This window comes from Natrix helvetica (genome assembly GCF_964273705.1).
Source record: "Natrix helvetica genome assembly, chromosome: 1".
NCBI classification, from domain to species: domain Eukaryota; kingdom Metazoa; phylum Chordata; class Lepidosauria; order Squamata; family Natricidae; genus Natrix; species Natrix helvetica.
This window is the reverse complement of record NC_138548.1, coordinates 273,812,208-273,825,581: the sequence shown is the minus strand read 5'-3', so window position 1 is coordinate 273,825,581 and position 13,374 is coordinate 273,812,208. Positions and strand designations below refer to the sequence as shown.

Below are 13,374 nucleotides of genomic sequence, written 5' to 3'. Positions count from 1 at the left end.
AGTATTTTCTAAACTCTATGCCAACATACTTTGTTAAGGTGTTTTTCTTAGGGTGTTCATTCCAAAGTGCATTGCTAAATGTCTATGAAGATTCTCAGTCATCCAGGTTATGGTTGTCCCAAAGGTGCTTTTTTTTCAAGAGGCAACTGGACTTTCTGGTTTTTCTTTGAAGATGTTTCACTTCTCATCCAAGAAGCTTCTTCAGCTTCAGAGCTGAAGAAACTTCTCTGATGAGAAGTGAAACATCTTCAAAGAAAAACCAGAAAGTACAGTTGGCTCTTGAAACAGCATCTTTGGGACATACATCTTATCAGTAAGCTGTCCCTTCTAAGTTGACAATGAAACTATTCACTATAGGGACTCTCCTCTTCTTTTTCCAATCTTTGCCCAAGGACAATTTAAAAAGACAGCATATCTTTGACTTATAAACGTGACTGTTTATTGTGTTCATTTTGTAAGGAATAAACACAGTGAAGTCACTATATCAATAAATTCGAAATCCCTAAAAAAATGCGATAGAAATGTTCTTCCAAATCCATCTGTTGCATTTTTCCATTTTTAGATATAATCTAAATTACCATCTTCTGTAAAGGAAGCCACATGCAGAGATCCAAGAATAACCAAGCATTGATCCATATTGTCAATACAACCTGATGCATTTCTTAAGGCTATTCAGTTCAGTGGAACTGATTTCCAAGAGCCTTTAATTGTAGATCAATAGATCTTTTCAACTTTTCCAATGTTGAATGCCACAAATAAGACTCAGGAAGTCAAAACCTATTCCTCTCTCAGTAACTTATATCCAGTGGTATCCTGTCCTCTATGTGAAAATTTCTACTTAACTGATCAATCTACATGACATAAATTAGTCTAATCTTAATCTACTTCATCAGCAACCAACACATATCTGAACACACTTGTAAAACCTTTAATATGTGTTTCCAATAAACTTTTAGCTTTCTTCTTTTTTTCTACTAACATCAGTATCAGTAATTATGCCGAGGCCTACCTTAATTTCAGGGGGTAAGGCTCTATCACCTTCATTTTGATTAGTGTGTATTCTTGAGGTCCCACACCCTAAGAGACAATATATAAACAATTGTGTCACTTTCATTTGTAATCTCTTAGAACTATTCAGTCAAACCAGTCTTTATACATTAGACCAGGCCTGCCAAACTCCCGGCCCACGGCCAAATGTGTCACGTGCTGGCCACGGCCACGGCCAGTTTAGCGACGGGGGGGGGGGGAGTCCCGATACATCACATAATGGCGCCATGATGATGTGAGTTTGACACCCCTGTATTAGACTACAACGAAATCACTAGAGCAGGGGTGTCAAACTTGTGTCATAACAGACTTGTCACATGACGTATCACGTTTTTCCTCTTCACTAAACCGCACATGGGCATGGGCAGACATGGGCTTCATACCGCTGCACTAGAGTGATTTGTGTATTAATCAGATCTTTGTTTTTATTGTTACTGTGAGCTGACTAGGATCATTATATGATATAGATGGCCTTATAACGTCTGTAAATAAATAAATACATTACTTTGGATTAGAAGAGAAAAGTGTGCTTCAGAGTTGGGGTGGTAGCAGGGAGAGGAAGTAACTCAGGTAATACCTGTTGGCAACTCCTAAAAGCATCTGCATCTTTTCCCAGAATCACAAGACCGGTTTAAACAGTTGCAGACAGATGCTATATACATTTCAAGGCATCTTATTTTTCATTAAAGTGAAGCATTAAATAATCCTGGTATTAATAACAAGGAAAGAATTATGCCGCACTCTCCCAACTAGAAAATAATGCAAGAAATTGGTGATTCTATGGAAATCTAGTATAAAAAAGCTGCTGGTGACTCAAAACCAGAGGCTAGCGTCCAAGCAGCTTTTCCAGAAGCTTGAGTGCCTTGGTGACTTTCCATTTTTATTCTCTCTGAAAGTTGACTCCAAGTTCCAATTTACAAATAACTTTTAAATTATCTTTCCTAATTCTGCTATTTGCATCCCAATACTATAAAAAAGGTTATTGAATCAAACTCAACTCTCCTTACTTCCCTGTTTCCTTGAAAATAAGACCTCACCGGATAATAAGCCCAATCGGGCTTTTGAGTGCATGCCCTAAAATAAGCTCTCCCCCGAAAATAAGTCCTTCCTGAAAATATTGCAACCCAGCAGCAGCCATGAGGTGACCACACTCGCTGCCTCCGGCACCTCAAAATAATAAGACCTCCCTGAAAATAAGGCTAAGTGCTTATTTCGGGGGTCAAAAGAAAATAAGACTCTGTCTTATTTTCAGGGAAACATGGAATTATACTTCATCTTCTTGGCAATGATATATAAGAAGCTGCCATTGGTTTAATCTGGAGTACTTTTTCAATTTGGGACTCCTGGTACTTGAGATTCTAGCAAGTACTAACCAAGTTGGACACACCTTGGGTCTTTTTTTTTAGATACTAAGATTGGGTAATCCACTACTACTACTATTAATAATGATTTCTAAGTTCTGTCTAATTTCCTTTAGTTTTCGGTTTAGGTGTTTCAGTCAATTAGATGACTGAATAAAATTCCTGTATAAAATTGGGTCCAAGCTTAACTCTTTAAGAAAGAAAAGGCTTCCCATAAAAAATCAGGAAACAGTAGTGAAAATGGGCAAGGTGGCCATTTTTCCCGATCCTCCTCTTCCCTCCTACCCTCTGGCTTCAATCTCCAAAGTCTCAACTCATTAAAACATATTCCTATTTTTTAAAAACCCTTCATTACCTCCCCTGTTTGTCTGTCATGATCCATGCAGGGTTGACCATCTTTTGGTGAATAAATAGTATACCTACAACGCAAATTAAGTCATTGTTAAAATGTGGGTACATACTAGATATTGAACAGGGAGTATTTTGCATTTGATTAGTGCAATTGAACATCAATGCCAGATAGTCTCCTACTATGCAGACTAATTCCAAGGAAAAATGATGCAGGAGCATCATTTTCTTTGCTTTAAGTTCACTTTTTCCAGAGAAGCCATAAGGAGAGCCATTATAAGTAATAATGCTATACTGAATTGGGCACTTATGCCAAGTAACTTTAGCAGCCATACATAAAATGGAACTGCTACATTCAGAACCATTTTAATATTCTTTGAAATGTGTGGATCAGAACTATAATAAACCAGGAAAGAAAGTTGGAAAGTTATTGGCTCATTGAATAAAAGAAAAAAAAATATATCTGGAGTTGAGGCTAACAAAGATTATTTATATAGGGAGACAAAATCTATTGATCTACCGTACTCAGCTGTGTCTATTGAAGTTAGTGTGACTAAACCACAAATCATTAATTGGATAGAAATATTGAAGTGGGAGATTTTAAAAAGCTGCCGTAACCAATATTGTTTACAGGAAACTCCAAGGACAACTTAAGCCGTGAAATTAGGAAAAACTGTGGACCTAGTAGAATTCCATCTGAATGGTACACAACCACAGAATATTTACTGGCAAGTATAATTTTAGACATTTGCAATAAATCATTTAAGCTATTACTATATTCAATTATAGTAATATAGAAAACTGATATCTATGTAAAAAAAGTTTTACCATTATGTATTTTTTTAAAATTACATAAGCTTAACTAAAGAAATCAAACAATAAAGATAAAAAAGGAATTTCAAAATAAAGTATAATAAAAACATTTCAAAAAGGATCTTTCAATAACACATTCTCCTCTTCCCATTTCATTTTCACAAACCATTAACTGCTCTTATATAACTATGCACTTATTTACCGAGACATAAGTCTTTTCAATTTAATTACATTATTTTGACCACTGTGCTTGTTTTTTTCCTTTGATTTAATTAAAATTTAGAGAATATCAGGTGTTAATGTTCTGCAATATGCCAAAGATCTCTCACCAAACAAAATCATAAATATGGGATGGATGGTTCAGAGAACCCATAAGCAAATCACCTTCACTACTGTATTTTTTGACATAGTTCAAGCAACTAAGCAACAAGAAACTGTGTTTAATGTTTTATAAATGGACACATCAAGAAAGCACTTACCGTTTTCCAAATTTGATTTTCTTTCTTTCTCTGAGAGTTAGAAATTGCCACCGTACGAAAGCATCATAATAGGGGTTGACATCGGTAGTAATAAAGGAACGTCTCCAATCTACCTGGAAAATTAGAAAATAAAGGCCATTCATAGGGTGGAATCCAAAGATATTAACGGCATGGAGAAAGGAGAAATTTAGTTTTGAATTTCACAAACAGCAATCACTATTCCCATGGCAAACTGCTTGTAGAATGTCTAAATATTGAAATTAGAATGTAATATGGTGCTTTTATCTATCCTTAGCAAAAGCAATCTTTACATACTATTTCAGTTCTTCAGATTGTTTGTCCTCAGTAAGACTATCAAATCTCAAGCCTAACATTTACAAAAGAAATGTGAATGCATTTGGACAGTTTTCTAATAGATACTTCTCATAGTCGGTATGCAACCCAAGGCCTACATATCAATAAAAAGTTAGAAAAGCATAAAAAATGAAATACTTTTGATCAACAACGTAAGAAATATGCAATACCTTTAGTCCCATGCGTTTTAAATCTTGAAGAGCCAGAGGTGGGAAGTAGCCAAGCCAATGTTCAGCCTCTGAAAATTTTATTATTTCTTCATCAGAGAGGCCTAAAGATTTCATGATGCCCCACTGGTATTTTGAGGAGCCAGTCTTAGCAGCAGCTTTACTCTTTAAACAACAGGGGAAATGTATATACCTCACAGTTAAATGCAATATTTTCATTATGTGCATTAAAAAAATCATTAAAGTTATAGAAAGACAGAAAAGTTCATTAAATATTTCACATTAGATGATAATTCCTACAAATTTACAGTCGTATTGCAAGATGTAAATAATCTTCTAAAAGGAACCATAAATTATTCATACTGCAAATCAAAGCTGGTTACCAGTAGCTTTATGAATAATTTCAAAAGCTTCATGCAAGCAAGCAACTCAGGCTTTTATCACTGGGAAGGGAGGAAGGGTGAGTGGATGATATAGAACTGGATGGCAGGAATAGAGAAAAGGGAGAGAGAAAAGAAGACACAGAAAAAACAAAACGATAAGTGATGGTATGCCAAGTTGAGTAGAAAGAAAGGAGGAAAACTACTGCAGCCTTGCTTTTGAGTACCTTTTTGCCCTTAGCTTTATCTTTAATGACCACTTCTTGCTTTGATTCCTCTTCCTCCTCCTCCTCTTCTTCATCTGGAAATTCCGGTGGACAGCCATACAACTCCATTTCTCGTTTCAGCTTATCAGCACATGCCTAAGAAAAAATACACTAGAGTTCTATAAACTGTTAGGGCACATGCATGTAAGATCTGGATGGTGACACATACATTTAGATATTCTTATGGTTGGTCACATAATCAGCCAGCTGTTTCGACTGGTTACTATTATTTCTAAACCTAGCTTGTTATTGCTCCTCTGTGGCAACAGTTAAAATTGATAAGGCTATACATCTTTACTCTGGTTCATGCAAAGGATGATTGATTCATTCTCCGACCCTGCCAAATTCTTTAAAATGTTATGCATTACTTTTCCAGAGAGTAAATGGATGTTTCCACTCCACCTGTGCAAACAGAAAAGCTGTTTTGAAAAATCAAGTGGCTTCTTTGATGGGAAGAGCACATATTTTCTTTAATCTTATCTTTTTTTTCTCAGACTGTAACTCCTGGAACTTTCTGGAAGCTTGTTCATTGCTACCCATGTTTTATCAATGGTTTTTATAATTGAGAAGCCTTTAAAAAGCAAAATTCAATCTTAGAAACAGGCAGTTCCCATAGTCCCACTGAGTGTATTAAATCCACTGAATATACTTAAAAGTACCAATAAAAGAGAACTGTGAACTGTGGAGTCCTTGGTGCTCTCTGAACTTGGATTTTTCATTACCTAACTAGATAACATCATCATTGCTAGAAGCACTGTGCAACCCCACTCCTTTCTACAATATATGACATTACTCAGTTGGGTAATAAATTGTCTGCAAGAAAACGTACAAGCTCAGAGAGCACCAAGGACTCCACATTTAAATATAATTCTTGAACCCGGGCTGATCATTTTAAGCAAATAACTTTTAATACCAAAGAAAGCAAATTTTTACCATAGATGTGAGCAATTTTGAAATCAGCCACATGATAAAGGATTATTAGGACTGTAAAAAACTTTAGATTTAATCCTAAAAAGGGTATGGCAGTTTCGATTGTAGCTGTGTGATCCTAGAAACAGAAGTGATTGTTTTAACAAATCTTTGCTCCATAACACTTTTTGTGAATTGAATCTAATGTATTACAACGCCCCAGAATCACCTATATCCTAAGATGGGCAATTCTAGTATACTAACCAAAAGTGTACATGAGATACCTGCTACATTTAAATAAATAGATTAAAAATAATGTATTTCTTTTGATTCAGAAACAGAATGCATTTTTGTCCATACAATTAAGTGATTTTACCTTAATGGGCATGCCAGTACAATGAAGTCCAAAAGGAAATAGGCATTTCTTTCCTTTCAGTTTCTGGTAACCAACTGCAAACTGTAAGATGCATAAAAACGAGATCAAGCATTAATGTCTGAGAATAGGAAAAAGAGGGGAAGATAAAACACAAATGATTAAACTAGAAATTATTTATTAAAATGCCTCAGCAATTTATTTCCCTTAGGAAAAATTCAAGCAAGATACAGAATTTGAAAGAAAAGAAGCCATTTATTTCAATGTCTTTTAAAAATAGAAATTAGAAGCAGTTGAAATCCCATGGCTATTTATGGTACAACAGCCAAACCAACATAATTTTCATTGCATTCAATGGGACAGTTTTAGGTAAACTTATGTGTGATTCTAAAATGGTAATTTCTGTTCTCCTCAGAGGTTGTAGACATGAAACAATACATTCTTAAAGTCAGTATGAAAATTATTGTTAGGGTTGTAATACTATTAAAGTAGTATTTATTAATATAACAAAGATAATATTACATATAATAAATGCTTCAGCAATATGAAATTCCATGGTCAATGAGCTGAAGAGTTTGCTCTAAATGAAAAATTTCTGGATTGAAACAAAGAGAATAAGATCTATTATTGTAATACTATTTAGTTGTTTTTATATGTCTGAATTTTTCTTTTAATCTATTTCTCTTTTATGTTTTTTTACCTGTGATGAGCCACTCAGAGTTATCTACATGAATACACAAATAAATAAATATTAAATGTGTCATTAGAAAAAAGCAGGTTTTATACATTTCTATTTTCTATTTCTATTTTCTTTAGAAGTGCTTCACAAAAGCACTAATAAAAATTCTTACCTCACATTTTGATAAAGAAAATGTGTGTCCTAGATGAAGCCGGCCATTCATGTATGGATAAGGAAAAGTAGCAAAATATTTCCCATTGCTGAATGGAGATTTAAAACATAATTTTTAAAAAATCAATTAATTTTCAGAAATTCAGCTTAAACACAGCTAAGGTTATGGTCCTATAAATATTTCTTGACTTGTCACTGCAATATAGTATGCAATATAATATTCAATTCCAGGAACTTTGAATGCCACATTTGAAACAAATGAAGTGACATTTAAGTTTTAAATTTTATAGAAGTATTAATTGAATGATACCTAATTAAAAAAGACTTAAGCTACTAAACCTGGGTTTTAACTGATTAAGTTTGCATATCATTAAATACAATAGAAAATATTCCATAATGTCTGAACAACAGACAAATTCACACAATAGAATATTTCCTTGCTCATAATTACACATACCTCTGAAAAGCTTCACAAAGAGTTAGGAGAGACTACTGGAAATTTTGGTCTGAATGAAGGAGAAATAATTGAAAAAGAAAATTCTGCACGCACACACACACACACACACACACACCACATGGGGTGCGATGGCTCAGAGGTTAAAGACAGTGAGCTTATCAGATGTCAGTCTAGGTTCAAGACCCCAAGCACTCTGCAATGGGGTCAATTCCCAATATTTGCCCCAGCTCCTCCTCACCTAGCAGTTCAAAAGCTTGCAAATAAGAATAGATGAATAGATACCACTTCAGTGGGAATGTAATAGTGTTACACCTCAGCATATAGTCATGCATCCTCCAAAAAACTGTGGCTCCCTGTCTAAAAAATGGGAATGAGCACTACCCTCTACAATCAGACATAATTAGACTTTACCTTTACTATGTATGCATGTGTGTGGGTATACGTATTTGTATACATACATACATACATACATACATACATACATACACATACATGCATGTACTGTATGTATGTATGTATGTATCCTACAACTCTCCAAATTTGAGACATGTATAGCTGCATGCAAAGGAACTTCATTCTGCTAGAACATTCCAATCAGATATAAACTCATTTTTTCCCTCTGTTCATTTTTGCTACAACCAAAGAGAAACAAACTAATAATTAAATGGTACCCACAAGCAAATTATAAAACTATGTAGCAGAATGTCATGCTTAATTTTGATTTGCACTCAGAATTTCTCAATCCAAGTCCTTTCAAATGCACTCAGCTAGATGGCAGCACTTACCTAGCCTTGATCAGCTGGATTGAAAATTACTAGAAATCCCAGAACAGTAGGTCAAACCAGAAATTAATTGAGGCAGCAGTAGCAAACCACTTCCATACCATTATCAATAAAACTACATGGATATGGCCAGCTACATTTGGACCTGATTCACAAGAAGGTGTCACTGCTTTTAATTTTTATGGGCAGCATAATGAAAACAAACATTAAGTTAATTATATCCTCTGTCATATACACTTGTGTATGTGCATTTCTGATTCAGAAAAAGAAATCTACAGAAGTCTATCTCTGTTGATTTACCAACCTTACTACTGTTCTAGCAAGCTGTTATGTATTTGTCATCTATTTCTTTAAATTCTTCTACTTAACGAAAAGTGGTCAGGAATAATAAATCAAGTTGGAGATTTCAGAAATGTAAATGCACATTTGAAACCTAAATGCCAGAATATCAATTCTTAGTACAAGTAGTCCTCAACTTACGACCATAATTGTGTCCAAAGTTTCTGTTCCTAAGTGAGACTGTTAGGTGAGTTTTGCCTCATTTTATGATTTTTCTTGCTATAGTTGTTAAGTTAGGGGTGTCCAAACTTGGGAACTTTTAAGACTTGTGGACTTCAACTCCCAGAATTCCCCAGCCAGCATGGCTGGCTGGGGAATTCTGGGAGTTGAAGTCCACAAGTCTTAAAGTTCCCAAGTTTGGACACCCCTGTGTTAAGTGAATCACTGTAAATTAGTAACAGGGTTATAAAGTGAATCTGGCTTGCCCATTGACTTTGCTTGTCAGAAAGTCACAAAAAGTGATCACATGATCCCGGGACACATAAGCATGATCTAATTTCCAGGCAGGCATCCAAAGTTTGATGAAGTAACCATGGGGACACTGCAATGGTAGTAAGTGTGAAAAATGATTATAAATCACTTTTTTCAGTGCTGTTGGAACCTCAAACAGTCACTAAACGAATGGTTTTAATTTCAGGACTACTTGTATGTCAGTTTTCATTAGGCAAAATGACAAATATTAGCCAACTCTGAATTTGATGTTTCCAATGATACACATACTTTAGTCGTATATGGAATGTCATTTTCAGATTTCCTAGCTCCTAATCTGAGTTTACATCTCACATGGACTTCATCTTTCTGAAGGAACACTTTTAAGGAAAGTGTTATATTGCATTCACTCTTTAGGCAGGAAAACCTCTATATTAGTTCCATATTGTATCTGGAAAACATCTTATTAGAGACAGATTCTGTGTGACTCATTATACTATCTATAAGCTTGCTACTATTCAAAAAAATAAATTTAAATGTTGTTTAATACTAATTTTCTACTATTAAATACATAGCTAATTTTTTTTAAATCCCATTAGATTTAAAATTTACACACTCAAATATTGAAATTCTCAGCCACATGTGAAATGAGAATTCTCACCTTTTGTGACTTGCTACATCTTGTGCATTAACTTCAAATGCTCTTTCATTGTGCCATTTCTGTTGGATTTCTTCTTCTATTTTTTTCAAGAAGTCGACTTTAGCTGTCCCTTTCCGTTCCTTAAAAGAACAAATAATCCCTAATTAGTGTGATTATCTTAAATAATATAGTTTGTGTTAGTATAACTAGTATAAAGTACCATTATTGTGCAAGAACTTTGAATTTCCACACAAACATTATACCCTGAATATTAACTCTATAATATTATCCAGGTATTATCACATAAAAATTTCGAAAATATTAAACTTACAAATATTATCAATTAAATAAAATTACTGCCCTCCTTTTCACTTGAGTTTAGATAGTACTTATTTTGTTAAGAAATTTAAGCCTGCAAAAAATCAAGTTGTGCCAGTTCAGTAATTCATTTTAGTTCTTATCACATTTTAAAAATAATTACTACATATTAGTTGGGGATTTATACTTTCACATTGATTGGATAATGAAAGTCCCACTTATCTAAAGAAGTGCAAATAAGAAAATTGATCATATTTTCATATTTACTCAATTGTTGTGCTACTATTTTTCTATTTGATAGATGTTTGATAGCATTTACAATGTTAAGAGTATGTAGCTAGTCCTCACTTACCAACCACAATTGGAAATGGCAACTCTTGTTAAGCAATACAGACATAATTATGATGTCAGTTCCTTCTGTAGTCATTAAGTGAATCACCCATTAAACACAATGCCATATAACTGTGACTTGGGACTTGCTACCAGCTTTCCCACTGACTCTGCTTGTTGGAAATCAGCTGTGAAGGTTGCAAACAGTGATCAAATGACAGCAGGATGCTGCAAATGTCACAGATGTACACTAGTTGCCAAGCACCCAAATTGCAATCATATGACTGCAGGGATGTTGTAATGGCCACAACATTGAGGGTCAACTATGAGGGTTTTTTTTAACACCATTGTAACTTTGAGTGGTTGCTGAATGAGAACTCACTGAGGACAACTTGTATTAGCCTAAAAGGAAAGTTCTTTTAGAAATGGAAATTGTGTTTTAGAATTTGAGACAAGTTACTTAATTTTATTTGATACCCTGTTCCCTTCTGTATGATAATTGGAGATGTGCAACTATCGTTAGTAAATATAAATAACAGTGTGGGATGTTATGCAAGCTGAATATGAATCTGGCAATTGTTCTTAATTAATGAAGCAGAAAAGTTCCACTTGTCACATTGCTATATATTGAACCAAAAGTCAATGTCAAAAAAGTATTATGTTTACAATCAGCACATCAGTTGGAAATTTATATGACAACTCCAATGACACCTAAAATGCACTGTGAACTTATCAAATCATATTTACTTCTCCCTTTTGGTTAAACAGCAGCTTACAATCAAAGCAAAACAGCTAGCCAACCCACATAGCAGGTAAACAAATCAAAACATATCTAAAAACTATTATTTTCATTAATCAGGGAATCACACTTAGGATAAAGCGATCAATGTCTCACTCTGAAATTTGGGTGAAATTTATTATAACACTTTCATTATATGTAAAACATCTTACTGGTTTGTGCTAACAACAGCATAATCCATACTCTTAAAAGAGTCACAAGAACTTTTCTAACTTTTCTTTTTAAAAACAGAACTCTAATAAATTTCACGGAAGACAGATCTCCCCCCCCCAAAAAAATTGAACTCTTACCCACCCCACCCCTGAAAAGGGGTCCTGTCCTCACTTGACTGTACCATTATAAATTGGATATGATTTCCTAGATACTTGTGCAAAAGACCTTTCTTTTGTTAAAGTCTGCAAATGAGATATTAACCAGAAAGTCATCCAGTTAATCCAAACAAACCCATGCAAAATAATAACAGGACAAATAATCTGGTATGTACAACAGGAAATATTTGAAAAGAAACCTCCATGTATTCTTTTATCCTTGTTCGCAATATGCCTCCAGCACAGGATAACCTAGCCATAACCTAGTCATAAAGGCATTCAATTCCCTTAATCCCCAGTCAGCATATTCTCTGAGGAATATGGGAATTGAAATACAAGTTGGCAATGAGAATGCTTCATTAGGTCAACTTTCCCCAACCAGACGTCTTGCAAAGAATGCAAGAGTTCCGGACAATTCTCAGGAAGAACTATTTTATGCTACCCGTCGTAAATAGCATTACAACTCTGGTTATTTAGTATCCGTTTATAAACCACGTGGAATTTAACCCGGAGTATTCCAACCAGCCTCCTTGTAAGTGAAGTGATGCGTCCCAGCTCTGGGTATATCTCAATAAATGACAGCATAAGGAGGGGGGGGAGGCCTCTTCGTCCCTTTTCTGCTTTTTCCGTTGACAGGTCATCCTCCGATCCATACTCATGGCCCAATTGCTAGCTAAGCCCCCTAAAATCAATCCAGGCGAGCTGTCACCCGATATTCACCGTCATTGCTTCTCGAGTCTGAAAGACTTCCACCTGCAAGCTTACGCCCCTGCTCCACGCCGCCGGTTCTCCCACAATGCATTTAAACTAAAGGTGGATCCGGTTCCTTCGCAAAGACTTTTGGGATGTTGAGTTTGCGCAGAGCTAACACAGTGTAAGGTACCCGCCAGCTGAACTACAATTCTCTACAAACCAAACGTTACTTTACAGTGCTTGTCGCGTGGGATCTTTTTTTCCGCCACAAACCGCGAGGTCTGGAATTGAATACTACGTTTCCCATAATGCACCGAGAGGTTGAAACCTATCGATTCTCACCGATAGGAGTATCCAAATCTTAAGTTTCAGTCTTTCTGATATTATGTTTATGTATATTTGATGTCATAAGCGGAAGAAATAGAGGTGAAAAAACTTTTCAGAAGCTGTTGCAAAATTGCAAATGTAATCAGTGTTGATTATGTTTCCATTCTTTTAATTGTTTTTAAATACTTTTCTTCCTACTGAAAAAATGCCTTCCAGCCGTATAGTAAAGTAAATGTAACTAATTATAATTTTGATATTCAAGTTGGTTAGATTATATGAGCACTATCATTTAGGAGTTGATTCTAAAATTCATGCCAAAGGAATGCATTTTGCAGGAGCAAAAATAAGTCACATAGTCCTATGTGAGGCTCACTGACAAAACTATCCTATTTTTTTTCTGAAAGTTTCCTAAGTATGCATAAGTTGTGATATATCCAAGAAGCTTTTCGGCGCCACTTGATGTTCAATTTGATGTTGTCATATTGCAATGTTTCTCAAAGTGAAAAAGCATTCCGAGAGATAAAGGATTTTATGAAACCATCTCTTGTTAAAAGTATGCAAGCTTTCAAACTTGTCAGTGAGGGAGAGCATATTTTTTACTAAGT

At 34.9% G+C, this 13,374-nt stretch overlaps 1 protein-coding gene across 1 annotated transcript in view; it reads right to left on the bottom strand.

Moving 5' to 3' along the window:
• LARS1 (leucyl-tRNA synthetase 1) overlaps positions 1-12,625 on the bottom strand; it is a 47,500-nt gene extending 34,875 nt beyond the window's left edge. The window contains exons 1-9 of the mRNA XM_081936004.1: positions 12,470-12,625; positions 10,016-10,134; positions 7,349-7,436; positions 6,501-6,581; positions 5,177-5,311; positions 4,573-4,734; positions 4,049-4,161; positions 2,764-2,827; positions 1,010-1,077 (exon numbers count right to left, since the gene is read on the bottom strand). Coding sequence (XP_081792130.1) covers positions 1,010-1,077; positions 2,764-2,827; positions 4,049-4,161; positions 4,573-4,734; positions 5,177-5,311; positions 6,501-6,581; positions 7,349-7,436; positions 10,016-10,134; positions 12,470-12,475 — 836 coding nt within the window. The 5' untranslated portion in view covers positions 12,476-12,625. The remainder of the gene's footprint in view (positions 1-1,009; positions 1,078-2,763; positions 2,828-4,048; positions 4,162-4,572; positions 4,735-5,176; positions 5,312-6,500; positions 6,582-7,348; positions 7,437-10,015; positions 10,135-12,469) is intronic.
• Between the last annotated feature and the right edge of the window lie 749 nt (positions 12,626-13,374).